The 23136-nt window shown below is 47.1% G+C and overlaps 1 protein-coding gene across 9 annotated transcripts in view; it reads right to left on the bottom strand.

Annotated features, from left to right (window-relative positions):
* Nucleotides 1-399: 399 nt before the first annotated feature.
* Nucleotides 400-23136, bottom strand: part of TTI1 (TELO2 interacting protein 1) — a 44645-nt gene continuing 21908 nt past the window's right edge. For 8 of the 9 annotated variants that reach the window (XM_082644840.1, XM_082644838.1, XM_082644839.1 and 5 more), the window contains 5 exons: nucleotides 20063-20211; nucleotides 16983-17123; nucleotides 13808-14012; nucleotides 13428-13515; nucleotides 400-1789 (listed from right to left, as the gene is read on the bottom strand). In XM_082644840.1, coding sequence (XP_082500966.1) covers nucleotides 1606-1789; nucleotides 13428-13515; nucleotides 13808-14012; nucleotides 16983-17123; nucleotides 20063-20211 — 767 coding nt within the window. In that variant the 3' untranslated portion in view covers nucleotides 400-1605. Of the gene's footprint in view, nucleotides 1790-8904; nucleotides 9091-13427; nucleotides 13516-13807; nucleotides 14013-16982; nucleotides 17124-20062; nucleotides 20212-23136 lie in introns of those variants that run through there. The other variant, XM_082644842.1, reaches the window with a different exon arrangement.

Raw genomic sequence — 23136 nt, 5'->3', positions numbered from 1 at the left:
CGGCATGGCGGGGCTGGAACAGCACTGCTCTGTAATCCCTAATGAACCGGAGGGTCCAGGTGAGGCTCACCAATGGCTGCCAACTTCACAAGAAGAGATCAGACGTCATGTACTCCTGATGGAAGTAAATAATACCACCCATGGAGGCGTGCAGCCAAAAAGCAAAACCAAAAAAATCAAACCCGATCAAGCCTCTTGTTCTGCCTCCTCATTTATAGGAAGCACAAGTGACAGGAGCAGCCCGTGAAATGACCCCCCACGGGGATGCAATCAGTAAAGCCAGACTGTGGGAAACGCTGCAGAATAAATGACCTTGTTTCCTCAACAAAAAACTTCCCGGGAAAAGAAAAGAGAGGTGGAGGGAGAATCTATAAATTAAAAGAGATTTATTAAGGGACATATAGATAATGGCAATGTACATACCTTATTTGCATCCTGATTGAAACACACAGGACCACTGTTAAATTTTTTAGGTGTGATAATGCTATTCTGGCTGTACATTTATTTTTAAAAAAAGAAGTCTGGATATGACATCTGGAGTTTGCTTAAAAATAATCCAGGGGCCGGGTGTGGTGTGCAGGTAACTGGGAAGGGACGGGATGAAGCAGGGCTGGCCACGTGCTGGTGACTGGGTGCAGCTGGGTTATGGGCACGTGGGGCTTCAGAGGACCGTTATCCCCGATGGAAAGTTAAAAAGTACTTAAAAGGTATCCAGAAAAACTGTCATGAGTGTTTGCCTTTGGAGAGGGAAACTAGATGTCTGGGGAACGAGGATGGGGAGACTGACTTTTCATTATTTTGTACTGCTTGGATTTTATACCTTGACTTTGTATTACCCATTCATGAACATAAACTCAGTTTTTTTTCTTTTTTTTTTTTCTGGCCTTCCCTCGCGGCACGCGGGATCTTAGTTCCCTGACCAGGGATCAGACCCAGGCTCTCAGCAGTGACAGCGCAGAGTCTTCACCACTGGACCACCAGGGAATTCCCCATAAACTCATTTTAAAAAAATCACCCAATTTAAATAACAACCTTCAAAGTGAGTTCCTGATCGTACCTTTCATTCAAGAAGTGCCTTTATTTCATTTTCTTCCAAAGAACAGGTTAGGTTCTTATCTCCTTCCTTGAGGAGGAGGAGGTGTGTGAGTCCATGCTGCAGGCCGGTGATCTGAAAACTCTCCAATGTGTAATACTTCCACGTGGTCCTCAGGCGGCCGAGGTCACACACGATGGGTAGTATAGGCCTCCGCCCGACGTGTCCTCAAGCTCTTGGATGTGGGTGGGTGCGTGGGGCGGCCTGAGAGGCAGCTAGGGCCGCAGAGATGGTAAGCTAAGGAGTTAAGCCCTTAGAGCTGCCAGACAATGTCATTTGAAAATACCAGGTATGAAAGAGAAGTAACAGTCAGCTACTTTCCTTCAATCCAATTTCTAAGCAGTGTGATCGATCAATTTATAAATCGATTGGCTGTCTAATCCACCTTGGCAGTCTTCTCTGAGGCCAACGCCACCGCCCTTGGCCAGGGTCGGGTGGGCCCCACATCCTCGGCAAGCTCCGCAGGGGACCTCCTCTGGCGCCTGCCTGACTCGGGGGCGGGCGGGGCGGGGTCACTGCAGCTCCTGGAGCAGGCGGAGAACGTTGGCTGCGTACGGGTTCTGCTGCCCAGTGGCCCCCCGCAGCTGCACCGGATGCAGGCTGGGGTGGGGAGGTGTGAACTCCTGCGGGCAGTAAAGTTCGTTCAGGAGGAGCCAGGTGGAGTCCGGGTCTACCTTCATCAGGTAGAGGAAAAGGCTGTGGAGAGATGGAGAAGAGAGTGAGGGCACGAGGGAGGGCTGCTGGTGCCCCACCCCAGAGGCTGCTTAGCTGGCTCTTGGAGAAAAAGATGATAACCGCATCACTCTGCGCAGCAGAACAAAGCCCACTTTTGTGCCTAATACAGGGCCATTAGGACGGTCCCAAAGCCTAACAGAAAGAGAGGTAAAGAGCTTCATATCCATTGACATAGAGAAAAGGAAAGTAGTTAGTCTGAGCAGAACAATCTTGACATCAAACAAGCTCTTGGCAAAGAAACTGGTTAAATTCTGGGCTATAAAACAGTTCTCAGAAGGAAGAAAATGGATAGGGCCCACCCGTTATTACAGAGTCCACTTCGCTCACAGGACCAGCCCCAGTGCAGGGACTCCCGCTCCTGCTTGGGGAGCCTGGGCAAACCCTCAACTCCTGAGTCTCAGGTCCTTATCTCTGACCCTCCAGCACGCTGCTGAACTCAGTAGTTGGCCCATTTCTGGCCCCTGAGAGCCATGGATTCTTGGTGGCCTGGATCCCATAGAGGGATCAGATGCAGTTATTCTCCCATGGCAGGATTGGCTGAGCCTGGCTCTGGGACCTTTAGCAGAGGCGGAGCACTGGTGCCCTATACACGACATGAGCACAGCTGAAGGGCCGGGGCCATGCAGCACCAGACACCCACCACGGGTGAGGTTCTTTATCTTGGTCTGAGCCGTGGGGTCACAACCCTTTGCCTCGTATCTGCTCACATCCCATTTTTGAACGATGCCCAGGCCACTGTGCCGGGTAATCCAAGTGTAGACTTCCTATGCCTGGCTGACTTAGCGATTCGGAGTCTGGCTTTTCAATCTCGGGAAGGATGAGGCCCTCCCCTAGCCGGGCAGCTCTCTCTCAGCCACCCTGCCCATCTCAGCTCACGTATCACCCGTGCAGAGAGGGTGGCCTTCTTGACCATGTCGCCTAGGTGGTTGCCCCTTATTTTTCTCTCTCAGGACACCCTCCCCAGCATTTATCAATTGCCTGTTTATTGACCATCTCCCATCTCCCTTCCTCACAGCACAAGCCCGAGGGCAGGGACCATGTCTGTTTGGTTCACTGTTGTATCTCAGGCACATCGTTAGCACTCAACCAGTACTTGATCGAGCAGGTTTCATGTTTAATAAGGGACTTACTATGCTGCACACTAATGTCTTCAGATGGCATCCTTCTTTGAAATAGTTATATTCTGTAAAATGATCTAAAGGAGAGGTCAACTGCTCACTACCAAGGAAGGAGCATGGATGTTACTAACAGGAGTCACGTTACCGCAGATGTCACTAGCTGTATGGCTTGCCTCCGTCTCAGTTTCCTCATTTCTAAAACTGGAGATGTACTTCACCCAGGGTTCTGCTGGGGTTTAAATGAGAAAACACAGACCCAGCCCTACACAGGGCCTCCCACATGCGATCCCTGTCTATCAACTAACAGCGGATAGAATCTATTTCATGGATCACATTTTATTTTTGATGACCATTCCTAGGAGCCTCTCCGGTACTGCTGGGCATCAGATAGGAATGTAAATGCTTGCTAAACAGAGCTAAATTCTGGTTTTTAATTTCGTTATCTAAAAATCTAAACCTAAAAAGCCTGTGCCGTCAGGGGATTTGGGTTTTACTTCGGTGAAGCCACTTTTGCTTTCTTCCTTGGGTTTAACAGACATATGCTAAGGAGGCAAGGGAGACAGGTGGAGGGGGCACTTTGACACATTTTCTGGCCCGTTTTGTGCCCGAACAATTTAAGTTTTCTTTACTTAGGATAATCTTGAGTTTATAACCTCAGCGGTGGTTGCTGGAGAAGTGATTAGAATATTCTAATTCATCGCTTCTACTTCACCGCAGAAAGGAGATGGGGCCTGCGTGGGAGACAATTTTTGTTTAAAAACAAAAATATCTTTGATAATTAAAGTGGCAAGGGAAATTATGAAAAAAATGCACCAAAAATGGGAAGCAGATTTCTATTTACACGTGACACAGCTGACAGTTTTCCCTGGTGCCAAAGACTGTTAGAATGCAAATGGTTTCATTTGATTTTTTTTTTTCCCCCTTCAAGAACTGGAACAAGCTACAGCATGGGTGCACTCTCAGCTTCAAGGAGTATTTTGATCTGGGCGACACCCAGCAAAGTGGTGCCGTGGCCCAGTTCAGTCACAGCTCTGCTCTGACTTACACGGCATGGAAACGTTGCAGTGTTCATTTTTGGTCTCCTTTTTAACTTACTAAATGCGGGTGTTGTACTCGTTGGCAGGAAAGGAAAAGGAAGGAAGCCACTCTCTTTGCCCTTCGAGATCCTTAAATAAAATGCCAACAGGGAGGCAAAGGAAAAATCGTGTGCAAAGTTCATCTTCTTTTAGTTAGCTACAGCCATACTCTTGGAAGAATTATTTTGGGTCTCACTTCTGAGCTCTTAAAGAGGTAGAATCCCCAGAATGGCAGGTGGCAATGCAGGTTTCTTCCCCACCTCTGTGGCTGGGAGCAAATTATTTTGCCTTTGTGAACCTGCTTCCTCCTTCTCCAAAGGAAAATAATCACATCTGCCCCACCCTCCTCACAGGTTTGTTCTGAGGCTCTAAGGAGATGAGGTGCAGGAAAACACTCTGAAGTGTATAATGAAAACACTGTTCCTTCCAGAAAGAGAGTGTGTGTGTCTAAGGAATAATTATCACTACCAACCCTGGCAGCACTGCCATACCATGGAAAATTCTCAGACGCTCTGAAAAGGGCAGAACATTTGTCTTTTGTTTCAGTCATAATTTCCTTCATACTGACTCGGTAGGGGTCCCAATTCTCAGCCACTGGGGTTGTAGTTTTGTCCATTACTTTCAGGAAGAAACGAATGTAATATTCTTTGCCCTCCGCATGCCTGAGGTCGGAAGCAGATGCCGTGCCATGCAACCAGGTGGCTGGCAGGCATAGCCACGCGCTTGCTTGGCAAAAGGCATGCAACCCGCTGAACTCTAAACGCTGACAAATTCTGAACCTGGACCCCTGTTCACTTTGAGGCCCTGGGAGCTGAGCCTGAGACCCAGGAGGTCTTGTCTGAGTACTCAGCGGCCCAGCTTTTCCCCAAACTCCAGTATTGCTTCGTCCTGGGACAAGTTCCTGCCCTTCCTGAGCTGGGGAGAGGGGCTCCCAGACAATGAAGGGAAGAAGGCTGAAGACCTCGAAAGCATCCTTTTGCATAATCAAAAGACAAAGAGGAGACCTCTGCTTTGGAGTGATAGGAGTACCTGCCTGGAAGATGTTCCTAACACATCTTGAGACATGGCCGAGATGGCTGTTGAACATGCCAAGTGGCCAACTCCATCTATTTTCAAACCCAAAGGGAAACACTTAAAAAAAATATATGTACACCATTTAACTCCTGAACAAAAATTTCTTTCTCTTTCCCCCAGGCCCGAATCAGTGGCTCCAGGGAGCACAGTTATCAAGAGATTATCTGGTCCCCAGAGTTTCGGGAGGCACTCAGCTGTGCCTCCTGCCTCCAGTGTCCTGAGGCGAGTGATTATCTCTCAATAACCTGTAGGGCCGTGTAGCTTAAATGATAACTTGACTTTAAAAAATTTAGAACTCGCCGTTAGGCAGTTTCTAAGCAACCTCTGTTTCCATGGCAAAGAAGCCTGGTGTTTATACTGATTTTTCACTTAAAATGCGGTTTTATTGAATTTCACTTCATGCAGGCAGCCATTTCTCTGCACTTCAGCCCTATCTACAATTGACGGGTAGCAGTAAGTACCTAATAAACTCCAGACACCAAACCAATAGAAGCGACTCATTCCTTTATGATCAATATCAGGTGCTCCGAGTGACAAAGCTGGGGGTGAGGTCGCCTGGGGAGCTGGGAAATGTGCTGCTAGAATCTGGCTGGCCAGGTCTGGTTCCCTCTCTGCGTGGTTCACCAAAGGTTTACTAGCACCTGGTCCAGCCCAGGCACTGCGTCAGGGGCGTGGGACACAAAGACGGATGGACAAAGGCTCTGGCCTCAGGGCTCCCTGTCTGGTGGGGAGGACAGACTGACCACAGAAGCCCATGATGCAATGTGAAGAGGGTGGGCCGGAGCCGGGGAAGGATTCCTGAGGTGGGGACATGGCAAGTCACTTCTCTGTACATCAATCAGATCGGTTCTAACCCCCTTCCAGCTCCACACTCCCAGCAGTTCTCAAGCATAGGGGCTGGATCATGGGCCCTTTCACCCCAAATGCAGCAAGACACCCCTCTGTTGAAGATGCAAATATTACAGAGTATGTCCTCACCATCTTGGGTTAGACAACACCTGCTCAAGGGGAGCTCTAGAAAACCGCTAGCCAATCGAGGCCCAGCAAAGCTAAATAAACTTAACTGAAATTCGGAGCTCCCAGCTCTCCTGGGTGACAGGCTATTCTTTCTCTGTCAATTACTTGCTTGAGGGATCTGCTGCTCCTTGTCTCTTTCTGGGTTTATAAAATGCTCTCATGAGCTGTCTGCGTAAATGCCGGTGGTAAAGGACTTGCGGCTTTGTGATGTTTATTTATTTATTTATTTACTGGGGGGCATCTAAAGAAGTTATTCAGGGTGTCTCCTTAGGGACACGATACAAGCTATCTCTACGTGGGCACGACTAAATGCAGTCAGAGGGTAAAGTCACTTGTTGGAAAGCAGGCACACCTGCAAAGTTATTTTGGCTTCCCTGTTATTCCCTTTCTGGCAGAACAGCCTCCACACTCTTTTTTTCTGTGGCCATCTCTTCTCCCGTGACTCCGTACATGATGATGCTACAAATGAGGCTGTGTGTTTCCTTTTAAATAAACGGATGCTCAAGGTGTCGACGTGTCCGAGCCAGCAAGCAATGGGGCGATGCTTCCATACTCGGTAATTTACTCTAATGGGTCTCGGTTCATCGGTTAACCAGTATTTCAAGCCTGTCCTTTCTTGCTATTCAATTTAGCTATCTTCCCCTGCACGCGGGCCGTTTTTTGTTTCTAAATGTTGGAAATGGAGGATTATGACTTGAAGCAACAATTTACTCTCCAAATAAATACTAGCAATGACCTCTGCAGCTATACATACTCATTCGACTTAACTCTATTTACCTGTTCAGAGTCATTCATCTATTGACCGTCAACCCACACACTCACACAGAGGCCGATATTAAAAATATTGAAATGCAACGGGGACAGGATTTAAAACCATAAACACCAGTGGAAGCTTACGATGATCATCGAGTCCCTAAAGTACCACAAGACAAAGTACCATAGACGCTGTGGAATGACTCCACTGCTTTGTGCATATTTAAAAAGATATGGCACTGAGAGGCCCAATCTGTTACTGACAATTCAAAAATAAGCCAGAACCAAGTAGGGTTTAAATCCCACTGGGGCAGAATGTAAAAGCAGCCCTTTCCATCTGGCCAGCTCTCCCCGCTCCAGGCCCCACTGTCGGCCTAGATCCCATGATGACAACGCTGCTGGGCGCAGATTTAAAAATGGCCCCGGCCGTCTGCACTCTCAGGCTGCATGCAGTGTTTCCTGGTCCTCCCTGGAAGATTCACACCCTTGCAGATAAAGATATCTTCATGGCAGCCTACCTGTTTTGTGCCCCCCTGCCCGCCACCCCCGAACTGTTTTCCTGTAACCCACGCTCTGGCACTAAGCCAGCAGCCTCCACTGATGGAGCCATCAGAAACAGCTCTAGGAAATGTACTTCTGTATTTACTGCAAGGACATTAGAAATAATCAGTCACAATGGTACCTAGTGTTCTTCTAAGATGACCCACGGGGAAATTTTCTCAGGGTTCAGCACCAAGGGAATTCCAGAGCTGTGCTTCCTTCTAAAGGCTTTCTTTTCTTATTTCAGTAATGACTGGAATTTGCACAGCAGATGCGTTTACCTCTTTGCCTTGTCTGTTAGGAGGCCCAGAGCCACGTTGCAGGCTCATCTCTAGCGGAGGTGAAGAGTTCAAAGCCTGCGTTTTATATATTAACTTCAACCCTGGCTTCACCTTGTTCTCCCTCTTATTATTTTTCCCTTAAAAAATGTCTTCACTTCTTATTTACCTTGCTGCATACACTTAAGTTTATAAGCTGCTTTAGGTCTTTTTTGGAATAAGGAGGAAGTTTAAATACTGATAACAAGTATTATTGATTGACTTTTTAACTCTGGGCTGACATTTTGTGCTAAAGACTAATATACATGACTTTACTGAATCTTTGTCATAATTTTATTAGGTGGAAAAAATAGATATGCTTATTCTAGTCTTGTAGATGAGGAAACTGAGACTTCGAGAAGGAAATTAATTTGCCCAAGGGTATACCACTACCGAACAGCGATGTGGGGCCAACTCTACCTTGGTCTTCACCTTAGAACTCTCAACACAGTATGTGGCTAATAAGAGACTCTAAAGCATCTTTTAAATAAATACACATATAATAAGACAATTGAGGCCATGTCCTTGGCTACTTTAGTTGGTACTGAGATCATCAACATTCACTCCTGCCTCCCCTGCAAAGGGATGAAATGACCACCCTGTGGTCGGCCAAGACTTCTGATATTTGAAATCTACTTTGTGCATGTGGTCCACCTACCAGGCTCGATCTCCCGTCAAGAGCATCGTGGTTCCTGACCCAGTATGGCATATACAAGTGCATGTACGCCCCACACTCGGCTTTCCAACTGGGTGGTGAAATGGATGACGCTGGCAGATTATCAATCACATGACAACACCAAGGAAGCAGGGGAAGGACTGGCTGCATTTGATTTAAGTAGCACAGAGGTCCCTGCCTTCAGATCTGAAACCCAGCAACCCACTTTGTTTGTAATCTGCATGGCAGATGTCTCTTATCTTTGACACCAGGAAATCATGCCTATATATGCACAGTGAACAGCTTCAGATCTGAGTGTATTTTTAGAACAGTGAGCCTTGAAAAGAAAAGCAGCAATGCCTGTCAAAAGATGGATAATGGGAAAGCTAACTACTTGGGTCTGGATTTGTCAACTATTAATCGAATGTCAAAAGGGAAAACATTAGGAGTGCCCTCATTTCCATAGGAAACAGCTTTGCAGCCCAAGCTCAAACAAACTGCCCACACCATTTAAGGGGATGCGCTACTAATTTCAAGCTCAGCTGAACCACTGGATCACCTCTGTGGCTCCTGATCCATTCAAATATAATAAGCCCATGTGTGAGAGGAGTTGGGGCTCTGACGGGGATGAAATGAAAGAGCCTCTGCCAGTCTGAGTTCCTCCAGGGTTTGAAGGCAGCGGCTGCATTTTTGATGGGCTGGGATCCTACTGCTAGAAAGAAAGCGGGGAAGTCAGTCAGTAAATGAACCTTCAAACTCTTGGTCCTGGCTTCTCATGCAAAAGGCGGTAGGGGGAGGTAGAACAATTAACATGAAAAAGACCCTTCTGAGATGAAAACCCCAGTTTAGATTTCAGTCAGGATAAAGCAGGCTTCCAACAAGAAATACCGTGCCCAAGTGTATATGTGTACATGTAACATATACACAACACATTATATATTTGGCAAATTTATATATCTCCCATAAGGGTGTGTATACACACATAAATATAACTCCAGAACGTAAGCACCATGAGGGCAGAGGCCTCCTCTCTCCTGCTCCCCTCTATTTTCAGTGCCTAGAACAGTGCCGGGCACACAGCAGCTCCTCAGTCAATCAGCAGAATGGATGAACGCCGAGCGTACTCTCTTACATATTAATGCTATTCATCCGCATGATGGTTCTGGAGGAAGGTGTTATAACCAAACCCAGTTTACAGAGGAAGGAAATGAGGTGCAAGGAAATGAAGTCATTTGCTCAAGGTCACAGAGCCAGTAAGATGTGAACCTAGGTTTGTCCACCTCTAAGACTGGTGCCCTTTGCCCGTACATACAATGGCTAAGAGAGGAAGATGGGAGGGCCCTCTCCCTTCCCCACCACACACATCAAGAACCACAGCATCAAGCACCTGTACAACCAGGAGGTGCAGCAGGCTACTTGCTGGCACCCTGCGTCCCCACCTGGGTTCTGGGGTTGACAGGTGGAGGTAGGACTGGGGGGTGGAAACCACGTGGCCTAAGAGCATTGTTGGGCATGGACTTCAACTTTTAAAAAATAGATATTGCCTAGTTTTGTTCCATTTAGCCCCAGGGTGGAAGACTGACTGATTTATGCACAAGAGAGGGAGCCTCAGAGGCTGCTCAGAAAGAGGCCCAAGGAGTGTGGTTTTAATGGAGTTGAGTTGAACCAGGCTGAGAGCATGTACTGGTTGGAAGGAAAAACACAGAAATTTGGGGAACGTGCTCTCATCTCAAATTCCTTTCATATGCAGGAAGGAAGAGCTCCGTGGCCAGGAAGGCACAGAACTGTGGAGGCCCACTGCATGCTGGGAGGTATCTCAGAGGCTTCTAGGGCCACTGGAGAATTTATATCGGTTAAGTCGGCCAAGGCTGAGATGCGGGCGTGGCTGATATAACCTGTTATTTTGTAATCCAGTGCTTATTCTCAGGGACTCGACCTTATTTACAGCTCATGATATGCTGACCCCTCTTCCCATACCCCAAATATGGTTTTCTCATTTGTTATCCACTGAAGTCATTTAACTAGGTGGACTTTGGGGGAGTCGGTATTTTCTCTTGCATGGCCAGTTCACAGTGACACCTGGTGGTAACAAATGGCAAGGTTATACCCTGCTCTTACCCCCTCCCCACCCCCACCAACCAAGCTGCAAGATTTATGTCCCTCCTTACAAGGCACATTTGCTAGATAAAAGCATTAAACTGGAATGGCATCTCCGTTCTTAGCATTTACAGCCTTGGTTATATCAACCACCCCCTGATCAATTTCCATTTCTAGAGTTTACAGCCTGGATGTAAAAGCCTGCCACAAAGGCTCTATTTAATACGACAAATTAAAAAAGCAAACACAGGCTTGGTCATTCTTTGGAGCCAGGAGAAGCAAACAGGAGTAAGGAAAAATCCAACTGTAATGCACACAAAGAGGAACTTTCACGGCGCTGCCAAGTTCGCCTCCATTCCAACGTGAGGGACGCTGCCCTGCAGAGGTCCCCACCGCCACCTGCCAGACCTACAGACACAGCTGCTCATCCACCTCTCTGAGAATGCAGGAGGCCTCAGAGCAGCCACCTGCCCTCACAGGTTTCCTCACCAGCCCCGCCCAATCCAAAGCCAGCTGGTCAGCTGCCCAGTGTCGGAAAGTCACTACTTCTGAGGGAGCTGGGGCGTCTCTGGCTTTCACTAGTTCTTTTGGATACGGAGCTGAAGCTTGAGTTTTTGTAACCCTCTGGCTACAGATCTCCCCCTTGGGCCCTGGTAAAGAACACACAGCCTTCTCTTCTCCCCTGAGTGGGTGGAGGTGTCACTGACAGCTGTGTGGGGAACACTGAAGGGCACGTGTGGAAGCGGGGGGCTGGAGTGGAGGCTCCTGCAGGGGATCAGGTAAGAAATGAGGGTGACCTGGCCTGCCCTGGCAGCTTGGAGGTGAAGAGAAGCAGTTTGAAGAGAGATTTCGCAAGTTAGGTAGACAGCCTTCACTTCTGGAATGGATGTGGGGTGTGGTGGAAAGAGAAGAATTCAGGACAAACAACCAGATGGATGTGCGGCCATTTGCGGAGCTGGGAACTCTGTCTCAGTCAGGGGACCTCGTTCATTTGTTCCCGGAGATCTGACTGTTTTCATACTAATCGGCCCACCCATCTCCCTCTCTTGGCTCTGTAATGAGACTTGCAAAGAGACCAGATTTCCTATTGTCTCAGACGGCTTCTCCCATTTAGAGAGCTTGTTAATTTCTGAATCAAGATGCCGAGTCAGCTCCTGATCAAGGACAACACAGATATTTTTTCCCCTGACTTCAAAATAAGTTTGCAGATGACGTGTACGTAAAGCAGGCAACCTTGCACTTCCTCCCCGCCCGGCCCGTCAGAGGGAGGTCATCTGACTCAACCTCAAGTGGAACAAAGAGGCGCCGCAGTCAGGCCTCTGGCTGCAATCTCCTCCCCACAAGGCCCCTGGAATTCCAACTCAAGAGTCAGTAAGGTCCAATTCGGGTTTAACTGCTTTCAGTAGCAAATAAAGAAAATTAGAAATGAAAAGATAATGAATTGTGAATATTAGCTTGTTTGATGGGTCTAAACTTGAAGGATGGGTATGGGGCGGGTGTAGGAAGAGTAGAATGGGACAGGGAATGAGAAAACCAGATCTTTGGGACTCTTGGCTGTAACAGGCACCCAGAAGAATTTGCTTCAAGATGGATTCATCATGTTTGTGAGTTGTGCTTTAAATCACAGCACAATTCGCTTCAGGAACACTGCCTGGAAGAGGACTATTTTCATCCTAAGTTGGTTCTTATTAAGGAATAAGAAGGTCCGGGGACAAGAAGCTCTTTGGGATGCACCCCTGTGCTTGAGAAACCATGATGGATTCTGGGCCTAGGGGATGTGACAGGAAAGGGGCAGAAAGAAAAAACGGAACTGGGGAAATCAAGAGCAGAAAACTGCAAAGGATAATAAGTCAATTCAAAGAGATATTTCCATCGCTCCAAGAGAGTGCAAGGTTTATAAGGGAGCAAGTTGGCTTTCCTCATTTCACAGACAGAGCAGCCTTTCAGCCCTTCAGGGAGTAAGATGACGCCTACCCCACCAAGGAAGATCAGGGACACGTTCCCAGAAGCTGATGAAGTGGGAAGGACTGTTTCTTTGCCCGGGGAGGTGGAGCTGCAGTGCCCAGAGCGGCAGGCAGTGCCAGGCCAGACAGACCGGCTTTCGCCCCAGCTGCAGATATCCAGGGATAGCAGTTCCAGGGCACAGGCTGATCCTGGCTAGAAGGAGAGCTGGGGAAAGGGGGTCAGGGTACATTTTGGGTCTCAAGTCTGGGGAATGCTCCTGTGCTCAGAGTTTTAGCTTTTGATAAATAGCCTTTAGGACTCTAGGAACCAGACATGGCTTCTCCTGTTAGAGGTGGTACAGCTACTCTCTAATAAGCAAAACTCTTAGAAATTAGAATCACATAATTTCAGAGTTGAAAAGGCCCTTTAAATCATTAGTCCAGTGGTTTTGAACGTTTCTTGGTTCACAGACTCCTATTATAATCGGATGAATGATGTGGAATCTGTCTAGAAACAGATACGTACATGTCTGCTTGCACACACACAATTCTGCATACAATTTGTGAGGGTTCACGGCACCTGACACCCATTAAGACGCTCTGTGGAGCCAAGGTTTGCTAGATCAATAATCCAATGCTTTCGCCTTGTGGATGAGGAAGCTGAGAGAGAGGTGCCAGGGTCACCTGGTCACCAGAAGAGTAGGGCCTAGAAGCCAATCACCCTCTGACCAGGAGAGTGCTTTGTCCCCTATAAGACATCACCTTTCTGCTTTTTGCCCCTTTGGAATTGTTGCTGATGCTGCAGCAGCGGAAAAGGTTACTTTCAAAGAGAAATGTGTCTAGTAAAAATACCATCTCTAGATGTTGGCACAGTTAAAGAAATCATCTTAACCTGGCAAGAAGAGAGAGAAGAGAAAAGAACAGAGATGCCTCAACTCTGCTTCCCATTAGCAAATCATCTATAATTTAGGAGAAACGTAAAGAGATGCGGGTGATCAAGCAGACGTACCTCCTGGCAGCCTCTTGTAATTTCACGGGCTGTTTGGCACTGAGGTAAATCAAGCAGGCATCAGCTACTTTATTCAGGTCACCCTCACCTGCAGAGAGGAAAAACAAAACAAGCGTTGGCCCTCCGGCTTCAGTGGGGATGAGCAGGCACCAACTGCTGTCTGATGAAACTGGAACAGCTAGGCAAGATGCTGTGGGCTCTGTACTGCACCCTTAAGTCAAAAAACACAGCAAGGTAAATGGATAAATGAGGCCAAAGTGAGATGGAAGGATGTGCACAGGACAGGAGATGACAGGAGCATGGCTAAGTGAGGAGGGCAAGGGTGGGGGTGAGACAGAGTGTACAGTGTGTGTGCCCAGGTGAGACTGGCTGGTACCTACCTAGGTCCAGTCTCTCACAGAGCGGGCCCAGGCCCTGCAAGACGGCCAGCTGCAACTTGAAGGCCAGCGAGTGGAAGTAAACTGGTCCAGCCCTGGCACTGATGGGAGCCTGGCTGACTAAAGAGCCAGCCAGCTTTGGCAGGACATCTTTGCAGAACCGGTTCCTTAGAAAATCGCCACACTTGCCTCCCAGGGTACGCAAAACCTGTGGAAACAGACCCCAACCTGGTGACTGAACGTTGCCAAGGCAGCGAGAGCGCTAAAAGAATGTTTGCTAATTCAATTTCATCTAGGTCTCTGCTTGAAAAAGAAAAATAGAATTATTGCTGTTAATTCCTTGCCCACGGTTTGTGATTCTGACAATTATGAATTCGGAGGTCTCTGCTCCCGAGGCATGGCTGCTTCTATCCATAAATACAGATTACATGGAGAATAATTCAAAGGAATCTTGGGTTGGATGAATAGTATGGTTAATACCTGGATTTCCCTCCCTTTTTTGTTTTTTTTTTTTAAAAAAAAAGAGCTTAGGGCCTCCCTGGTGGCGCAGTGGTTGAGAGTCCGCCTGCCGATGCAGGGGATACGGGTTCGTGCCCCGGTCTGGGAGGATCCCATATGCCGCGGAGCGGCTGGGCCCGTGAGCCATGGCCGCTGGGCCTGCGCATCCGGAGCCTGTGCTCCGCAACGAGAGAGGCCACAACAGTGAGAGGCCCGCATACTGCAAAAAAAAAAAAAAGAGCTTAAAGCAGTTCACATAGATCATCTCTTGAATCTTCCTAACATCCCTTGAGGAAAGACTTGTGCTTTTAACTCTAGCTAGCTGAACAAACATAAACAGGCCCAGTAGCTGAGGCCCAGCTCAGCTGCTGCCATGTGCAGGCATCGAAAAGGGCAGTGGCTGGCTGAGGTCCCTGGCTGGGTGAGGGCAGGGTCCCCAGTGGGCAGAGCTGAGTCAGAGTTCCTTCTGTTCCATGGCACAATCTCTTATGTACATCACCCTCATTCCATCTTTCACGACAGGCAGTCTCTTTGCATGTCTTGTTTTAAACCTTCTCAAGCAGAACATATTGAAACGTTTTGCCCCGCTGCACAAGACTGAGTATACAGGATAATAAGAATTTCTTTAAAAATTGGTAAGCAAGGGACTTCCCTGGTGGCGCGGTGGTTAAGAATCCGCCTGCCAATGCAGGGGACACGGGTTCGATCTCTGGTCCGGGAAGATCCCACATGCCACGGAGTGACTAAGCCTGTGTGCCACGACTACCGAGCCTGCGCTCTAGAGCCTGTGAGCCACAACTACTGAGCCCATGTGCAACTACTGAAGCCCACGTGCCTAGAGCCTGTGCTCCTCAACAAGAGAGGCCACAGCAATGAGTAGCTCCCGCTCGCTACAACTAAAGAAAGCCCGTGCACAGCAATGAAGACCCAACACAGCCAAAAATAAATAAGTTAAATAAATAAATTAACAAAAAAAATTGGTAAGCAAGGCATATCCAGGACAGAGAACATTTACCGACTTTGTAGAGAACAAGGCACTTATTTCAGGGCCCTCAGCAGGACTGCACAAGGCCTTACGGACCTCAAGGGTCACTAATGGGTCTGGGAGTGGAAAAGCAGCCTCAGTTACATCTTTATATTTTTTCATTTTTCTATACTTGCTGTCATTTCAGATAAACTATTAATTTTCATAAAGGAAAACGGCACATCTGAGTGACTCAGCAAGACCTCCCTCCTCCTCCCCTCCCCAACCTCCCTCCTCCTCCCCTCCCCAACCTCCCTCCTCCTCCCCTCCCCAACCTCCCTCCTCCTCCCCTCCCCAACCTCCCTCCTCCTCCTCTTCCCAACCTCCCTCATCCTCCTCTCCCCAACCTCCCTCCTCCTCCTCTCCCCAACCTCCCTCATCTTCCTCTCCCCAACCTCCCTCATCCTCCTCTCCCCAACCTCCCTCCTTCTCCTGTCCCCCACCACCCACATGTGCGTGCGTGTGTGTGTGTGTGTGTGTGTGTGTGTGTCATTTTGTGTATTTTGCTTTGGAAAAAAATATTAATGATTTTTTAATATGTTTTAAATGTGAGCTTGCATTTTGGTCCAGTATATGCTGAAGAATCTTACAAGATACTTTAGCCAAGTATATTAGTTGCATTCCTGGCTTCATTCTATATCCTACGCATCTTTTTTCTTTGCCTCATCTTGCTCACCCACTTCTAATTTATGTTAGCTTGCTATGGTAAATGTATCTCTGTAACTTGCCTTAAGTGCTTTTTAGAACAAGGAAGGATATAAATAAATAAGCCAAAATATGTGTGCTAATATAAGCCAAACTAAGTCAGGGAGAATAATACCTTACATACACAGAGGGCTTTTAACTTTTCAAAGCATTTCACCAAATAGTCCCACTTTATCCTTGACGACAACAACTATGAGAAAGGTGGGATAGGTGGTCATGGGCTTGTCCAGAGTCGCTCAGCTGGACAGAGGACGCCCATTGCTAGAACCTAGTCAGTCTTCATCTTGACTCTTGTGCCGTGCACAGAACATGGGCATGAACTCAGATTCAGGTACTATCACTTCCTAGCTGTGTGATCTTGAAAAAGTTCCTTAACGTTCTGGGCTTGTTTCCTCCTCTGTCAAAAATGGGGATACCGGGCTTCCCTGGTGGCGCAGTGGTTGAGAGTCCGCCTGCCGATGCAGGGGACGCGGGTTCGTGCCCTGGTCCGGGAAGATCCCACATGCCGTGGAGCGGCTGGGCCCGTGAGCCATGGCCGCTGAGCCTGCGCGTCCGGAGCCTGTGCTCCGCAATGGGAGAGGCCACGACAGTGAGAGGCCCGCGTACTGCAAAAAAAAAAAAAAAAAAATGGGGATACCAGTATTCTTCCTTATAAGGTTGTTGTACCGAGATGAGCTCGTGTGTGAAGTGCCAAGCATGTTGCCCGGCACAGAGGAGGTGCTCAGTGAATACTGGTGGCCCTTTTCATCTACTAGTTCTCTTTGCTTCAAATTCAAAAGGAAACTGACTTTATTTTCTTCTTTGTGCTTTTCTTATTTGCCTATACTTTCTTCAAGGTATAGTAGGTCACAATCGGATAAAAAGAGAACTACCCCCAAAAGACACCACTGAGCCCTGTGCTCACTTCCCGCCATCCCCATGACTGATGGCGGTGGGGCATCGGTGCAGTACCTTGAAGGCTCTGAGCACTGCCAGGGGGTCATCATTTGTGAGTCGGTGCACGAGCGAAGGCCACGCCCGATGAGCCAAGGGAAGGAGCTGGTTCTTGTGGGACTGCAGAACAACCACACACAGATCCAGCACATCCAAAACCTGCAAGAAAAGAGGACAGTATTTTGGCAGATAGTAAAGGCCTGAAACCAAATACCTGGGATCGAGTCACCATTTTAAAAGAGTAAAACTTAGAAACTCATGAGTCAAGGAAATATTTACGAGTCCTGACTACATGCCAAGCACTGGCTAGGTACTGGGTGGGGGGCACACAGGGACAAAATACTTATGTTTCCTTTCCTTGGCTTGTGGTCAACTGGGGAAAGACTTCAGATAACACCGAAATAACGGGATGAATGATTACTAATTGTGACAAGTACAAGGAAGGAAAGTCAAGGGGAAAATGCAAGATAAAGGGAGGGATCTACACCATACCAACTGTCGGGAGGGCTTCTCTGAGGAAGTACCTTCTATAAGGAGGCACACTGGAAACAGTAACGAGGAAGACCCAGAGGAGGGAGAGCTTGCAGTGCTTAGAAAACTAAAGCAGGGCAGCGTGAAGTGTGACAGAGGAGGGGTAAGATGGGGCTGGACCTCGAAGATGTCACATTAAGACTTTTTAATTTTGTTCTAAATGTGGTGGGGGAGCCGTGGAAATGTTCAGGCACGTGCTATGATACAATTCATGTTTTTAAAAGGTCACTCTGGCTGCTGAGTGGAGAAGGGACTTGAAGTGGGAGTGAGAAGAAGTGAGGAGGCCCTTGAGGGAGCCACGGCGCATGTCCACATGGGAGGCGGGGAGTTACGCGGCTACATGGTCGTGGCCGAGGCAGAGAAGTGAAGGGTTTGAGACCTGTTTTGGAGATGCAATGGCTTAATTTGCTGAAGGACTCGCTCTTGGGGAGATGAAGAGAGGTATCAAAAAGAGCTGCTTGGGTTCAGGCTTAGCCACTGAATAGATGCAGGTGCAGCTTAATGAGATAGAAACAAAGGAGGAGGAGGAAACCGGGAGGGTGGGTGAGATCAAGTTCTGTTACCTCTAAATGGAGAGGTCAGGTAGGCAGCTGGGACACAGGTCAATCTCAGAAGAAAGGTCTGGGGTAGGCTAGATGTAAATTGGGGTTTTTACCTTCCCTGAGAATATGTTTCCTGATCTCTCATGTCTCAAAGCTCACTGAAGACAGACAACCTTCTCAGTGTCACAGGCAGTGGTCACCACGATAACCAAGTGCAGGCTTCCCTCCAGCACAGACGAGCCAGCCTTCCCAGAGCAGGGGAGGGTACACGTCTGAGTCAGGAAGACAGAGTGAGGTCTGCAGTAAACCCTTATTGGATGACTACTGTGTGCTGGTCACACGGAGACTGGAACAGAAACAAAAACAAAACAGGCCCTGCCCTTGAGGGCTGAATAGTTAGGCAGGGGAATAAGAGAAACCTCAGGAGAGCAGAGTAGTACAGTGGCAATGGCTTTGGTATCACTGACTGCCTTTGGATTTGAGTTCTGTCACTAACTGGGTAAATTACATCATACTTGAGTGAATCATTCCCCTTCTGCTTGGAATGTTCTTCCCCCTCCGTTGGCCCCTGCAGGGCTGGCTCCTTCTCAGCCTTTAAGTCCCGACTTAAACGTTATCACCCGACAACTGGTCTAAATCAGAACGTAGCTCCCTCTTATTCAACAGGGTTTGGTAGAGTAGGTTCCCAAAATGTGTTTACTACATGGGTGCATTTTCTATCATAGAACCTTCTTATTACCTTCATAGCATTTCCTCCACGTATATGTATTTGTGTACTACCCCTTTCCCCTCGAGAGCTAGGAAGTTCCATGAAGACAGGGATCACGTCTGCTTCGTTTCCTTCTATATACCCTCTGCCTGACCTATAGCAGTCCTCAATAAGCATTTAGTGAATAAGCGAATAAGTAATGAGTGTATATGCCACGTCTGATGCTAACTGTTTTATATTTATAGTCAATGACCCAGTGAGGTAGGTACCATCATTTTCATTTTACAGATAAAGAAGGTGATGCTCACAAAGGTGAACTGACTTACTGCAGGTGGCATGGCTAGTGAAGGGCAGAGCCAGGACGGGAACTCGGGTGTGCAGACCTGACTCCAGGGCTGATGCTCTCAATAGCTACAGTGTGTATACGCTGCTACAAAGCCTCCAGAAGAGGGAAGACACTTACTAATGTATCAACCAGACACCACCAACAAAAGGCTCCTGAAGAGTGCCTCCGGAGTGGAAAACCCGTCAATGCTAAGAAATATCTCTGGGAAGTCTAAACAAATTCCACAAAACCCAGATGCTGAGTGAGGTAATCTGTGGGTCAGGGTTTCCCAGCCCCCCACCCATGACCAGGGCAAAGTGCTCTCATCACTATCAGTAATGCACGGAGGCGGCTGTTTCTCACTCCTGTTTGGGGGTAGGGAGGAATGGGTCAGGCTGTGCTTTCCTTTGGGTGTAAGATCTGCCCCCAGGTGATTCTGAAAGCTGTGTCCCCCATGCCCACCCTGCCCCACTGTCCTGTTATCGGAGTTACTACTGTATAGTTTAAGTCTTTCTGATGGGGAGGCTGCTTGGGAAACTGCTAGCAAACAAGGATGTAAGATTAAGAAAAGTGTGGGTGCCAGGCCTAGGATGAAAATGGAAATAGAAACAGAGACAAGGGCTAGCGTCAGGCTTGGACGAATGACCACTTCAAAATATTAAAACCTGTGTCCCACATTAAGTCAGCTCAGAAAGTGATATCCTTTCCAAATCATATGACTTTTTACCCCTTGGAGATGCAATAACGCTCCAAAACTTTGTGGTTTTTAATTCTACCAAGGGGACTCAGATCCCTTTTGGCCTCTGGACTGATACAGAAAGACGTACGACGGGCATCCCACAGATAAATTCCTCCTGATGCCTTCTCTTGGCCACTGCACACGCACTGGGAGATAAGGGGGGGGCTCCTTGCTCATCCATGTAGTCATTGCCAATAGACCAAACCTCAGTCCCGCAGCTCTGTGAATGCAGGGAAAGGGCCGCACACTGACCTTCAAGCGGATTTTCAGATTTTTGTCTGACATCAAGTGGATGCAGCGCTCCATCACGTCCGTGGCTATTTGGATCTGCACTGGCAGTGGTGGCTGCACACTGGGATCAGTGTCATTCTCATCCACTTCAGGAGGGTCTGACTGCTCCTCTGGAAAAAGAGCATAACTGGGGGCAGTGTTTTACGAGAGATGCCCCACCCCAACTTGATCTCCCAACTTCAGATCAGGAGTAAGACTTACAAGGGAAAATGTCTAGGAACTGATCCCAAGGAAACCATGTAAAATTTGGGTCAAGCTACGAGTCAAGATATTCACCGAAGCATTACCTGTAACAGCTAAAAACTGGGGGAAAACCTTCCACGTCCACTCAAGGGGATACGGTTATATGAACCATGGTATATCCATACAATGAATGGCACATTATGAGGGCCTGAAAATTTGCATTTACCAAGGGCTTTAATGACAAGGGAAAATGCTTATGAAATAACATTGTGTTAAAAAGAGAAAAGCAGGATACGAAATTGCATACACAGTGTGAGCACTATTTTTTTTTTTTTTTTTTTTTTTGCTGTACGCGGGCCTCTCACTGCTGTGGCCTCTCCCGTTGCGGAGCACAGGCTCCGGGCACACAGGCTCCGCGGCCATGGCTCGCGGGCCCAGCCGCTCCGCGGCATGTGGGATCTTCCGGGATCGGGGCACGAACCCGTGTCCCCTGCATCGGCAGGCGGACTCTCAACCACTGCGCCACCAGGGAAGCCCTGCACTATTATATAAAGTTTTATATAAAGACCGGAGGAAGTTCAAAATATTAACAGAGACGGGGTCATGAGTTAATGGATGATTTTTATTTTTTCCCTATATCCTTAGTCTTTTCTAAGTTGCCATTAATAAATATTTAAAATAAAAACATAAGAGGGCAAGATTCTAATTTGGAGCCCCGAGGCTGGCAGCTCCCTGGCTGGCCTCTGGCCCTTTACTCTCTTTCCTTTCCTTTTGGTTCATCTTTTGACTAAAGGGGGTACATGCCTGTCTTCTCTACCAGCTTGTAAGATCTTCTGAGGGCCAAGATGAAGCCTTACGCATCTTGGTATGAGGGACAACACCAGGGCAGCCTGGTGCAATATACAGGGATGGGGTTTGGTCAGAGGACTAAAGTCTTGCCTCCACATCCTATTAGCAACTCCTCTCATCCCACGTCACCTCATTTGAAAAAAAGGGATAAAGCATGTATACCTCATCTGCTTGCTGAGAGAGTTAAATGAGATGAATGTCACCAGCTATTATCATTTTTTTTCATTGCCTGGAGTGCTGCATTGCATGAGATAGGTGTAAGTTTGTAAATTAAAACAAAAAGACTTGAGAGTTGCATGAAACCCTGGCCAAAATTCCTCCCCTGAAGGTCTTCCTCTAGCTGCTTATAGCCTCCAGTCTCCCCACACCCTCAATACCAGCTGTGCTCATTTACACTGAGCTAAGCATTGCTCCCCTAACTTTCTGCCATTTCAGTTTCCTCTGCTGGAAAAACAGAACCTTACAGTAGAGTCCACACCTGTCTCTAACAGACGCTGAAAAGATAAATGAAAATGCATTTGTAGAATGCTTGGATTTCTTGGAGGAAGGGACCTCAGATATACAAGGTGCTCTTACTGTGGTTAAAACAAAAAACCCATGTCAAACCAACATCAATCCAAACATTCCTTATAATGCCAAGTGTGTGGTGTGTACTTGATGAACGATAATTATAAGAATGATAAGGCTGTGCTTTTCTTTCTAGAGGAGGATTTGTTGTTTGAAATTCACCTACTGTGAAATGTTATCTGAGGGATGTGGATTTTGCTATCGGAAGAAAGATTTGATTCATTCGGTCTGCTCCTAGCCAACATCAACTAGAACCAGAAGATCCTAATCATGAAAGAATGGATTCAGTGACAATGCTAGAATGTCAAACAAGAATGGCAAATCTGGATTACGAGGGATCAAGATGCCTCTTCTTCATGGTTTCTAGGCTTGAGCAAGGGGTGCAGTTTACGAGAAGGATTGGGTTGGCTCAAGAAACAAAACTGAGAAGAAAAAGCCTGATAGATTTCTGATTAGAAAATTCTGTTCTTGGGGAGAATAACAACTCAACTCTGCATAAATCATTATTTGGGCCTTGTGATGCTTCCCTGCTATTTAGAAGGAACTTGTTGTAGTTAGTTGCATTGAACTACTATTTCCTGTTATCCTGGAGGTACTGGCTTCAGTTCACCAGAGTAGAGTGCCAAAAAAAAAAAAAAGAAAAAGAAAAAGAAGTCTGCTCTCTTCCGACCTAACAAACTAATTTGGGACTCAGTTTGATTTAGGATAGTTCTGAGACCACCAAGCTCATTATGACTTGGCATTTTATATTTGCAGAGGAGATTCTAATAATTTATTAATCCTTTCGTGACCTGAAACTCCAGATTGAGCTTGTGAATAAAACAATAGGCCAGAGCTTCAACTAGCCTGAACTCCCTTCTCCTTTATCATATAAATTGGTAAGAAAAACACTGGAATCTACTCCTACCAATAAATAAAATAAATGGACAAAGCATATGAAAAGATAATGGGCATAAGAAAAAATTGTTAGGAAAGATGCATACAGAAAGATGCTCAACCTTTCTATCAATCAAAGAAATGCAAAGTAAAATAACGAGAACCATTTTAACTTAGCAAGAAGTAAAACTGGTTAATAGTCAATGTTGGCAAGCTTGTGGTGAAACCAGTATTAATCCTGAACTGCAGAAGAGAAGGTGTACATTGCCACAACCTTTCTGAAAGACAATTTGGCAAGCATAACATGATGTTCATATCCCTGACCTAGAAATCTCACTTCTGAGATTTATACAGAAATATGCAAAAAGAAGAAAAAGGTCACGTGCATAGAATCATGCACTGCAGCACTGTTGATTAGAGTGAAAAGATAGAAGCAACCTAAACTTCCCACAGGGGAATGTATACTTAGTGGCAGCTATTAAAACATTAATTATGAAAACTCCATAGCAACATGAAGAGTTCCTTATTATATAACGAAATGCAAAAAGGGTATAATGCAT

The sequence above is a fragment of the Mesoplodon mirus genome (assembly GCF_964341445.2).
Source record: "Mesoplodon mirus genome assembly, chromosome: 15".
In the NCBI taxonomy this organism is placed as follows: Eukaryota; Metazoa; Chordata; class Mammalia; order Artiodactyla; family Ziphiidae; genus Mesoplodon; species Mesoplodon mirus.
This window is presented reverse-complemented; position numbering and strand designations above follow the sequence as displayed.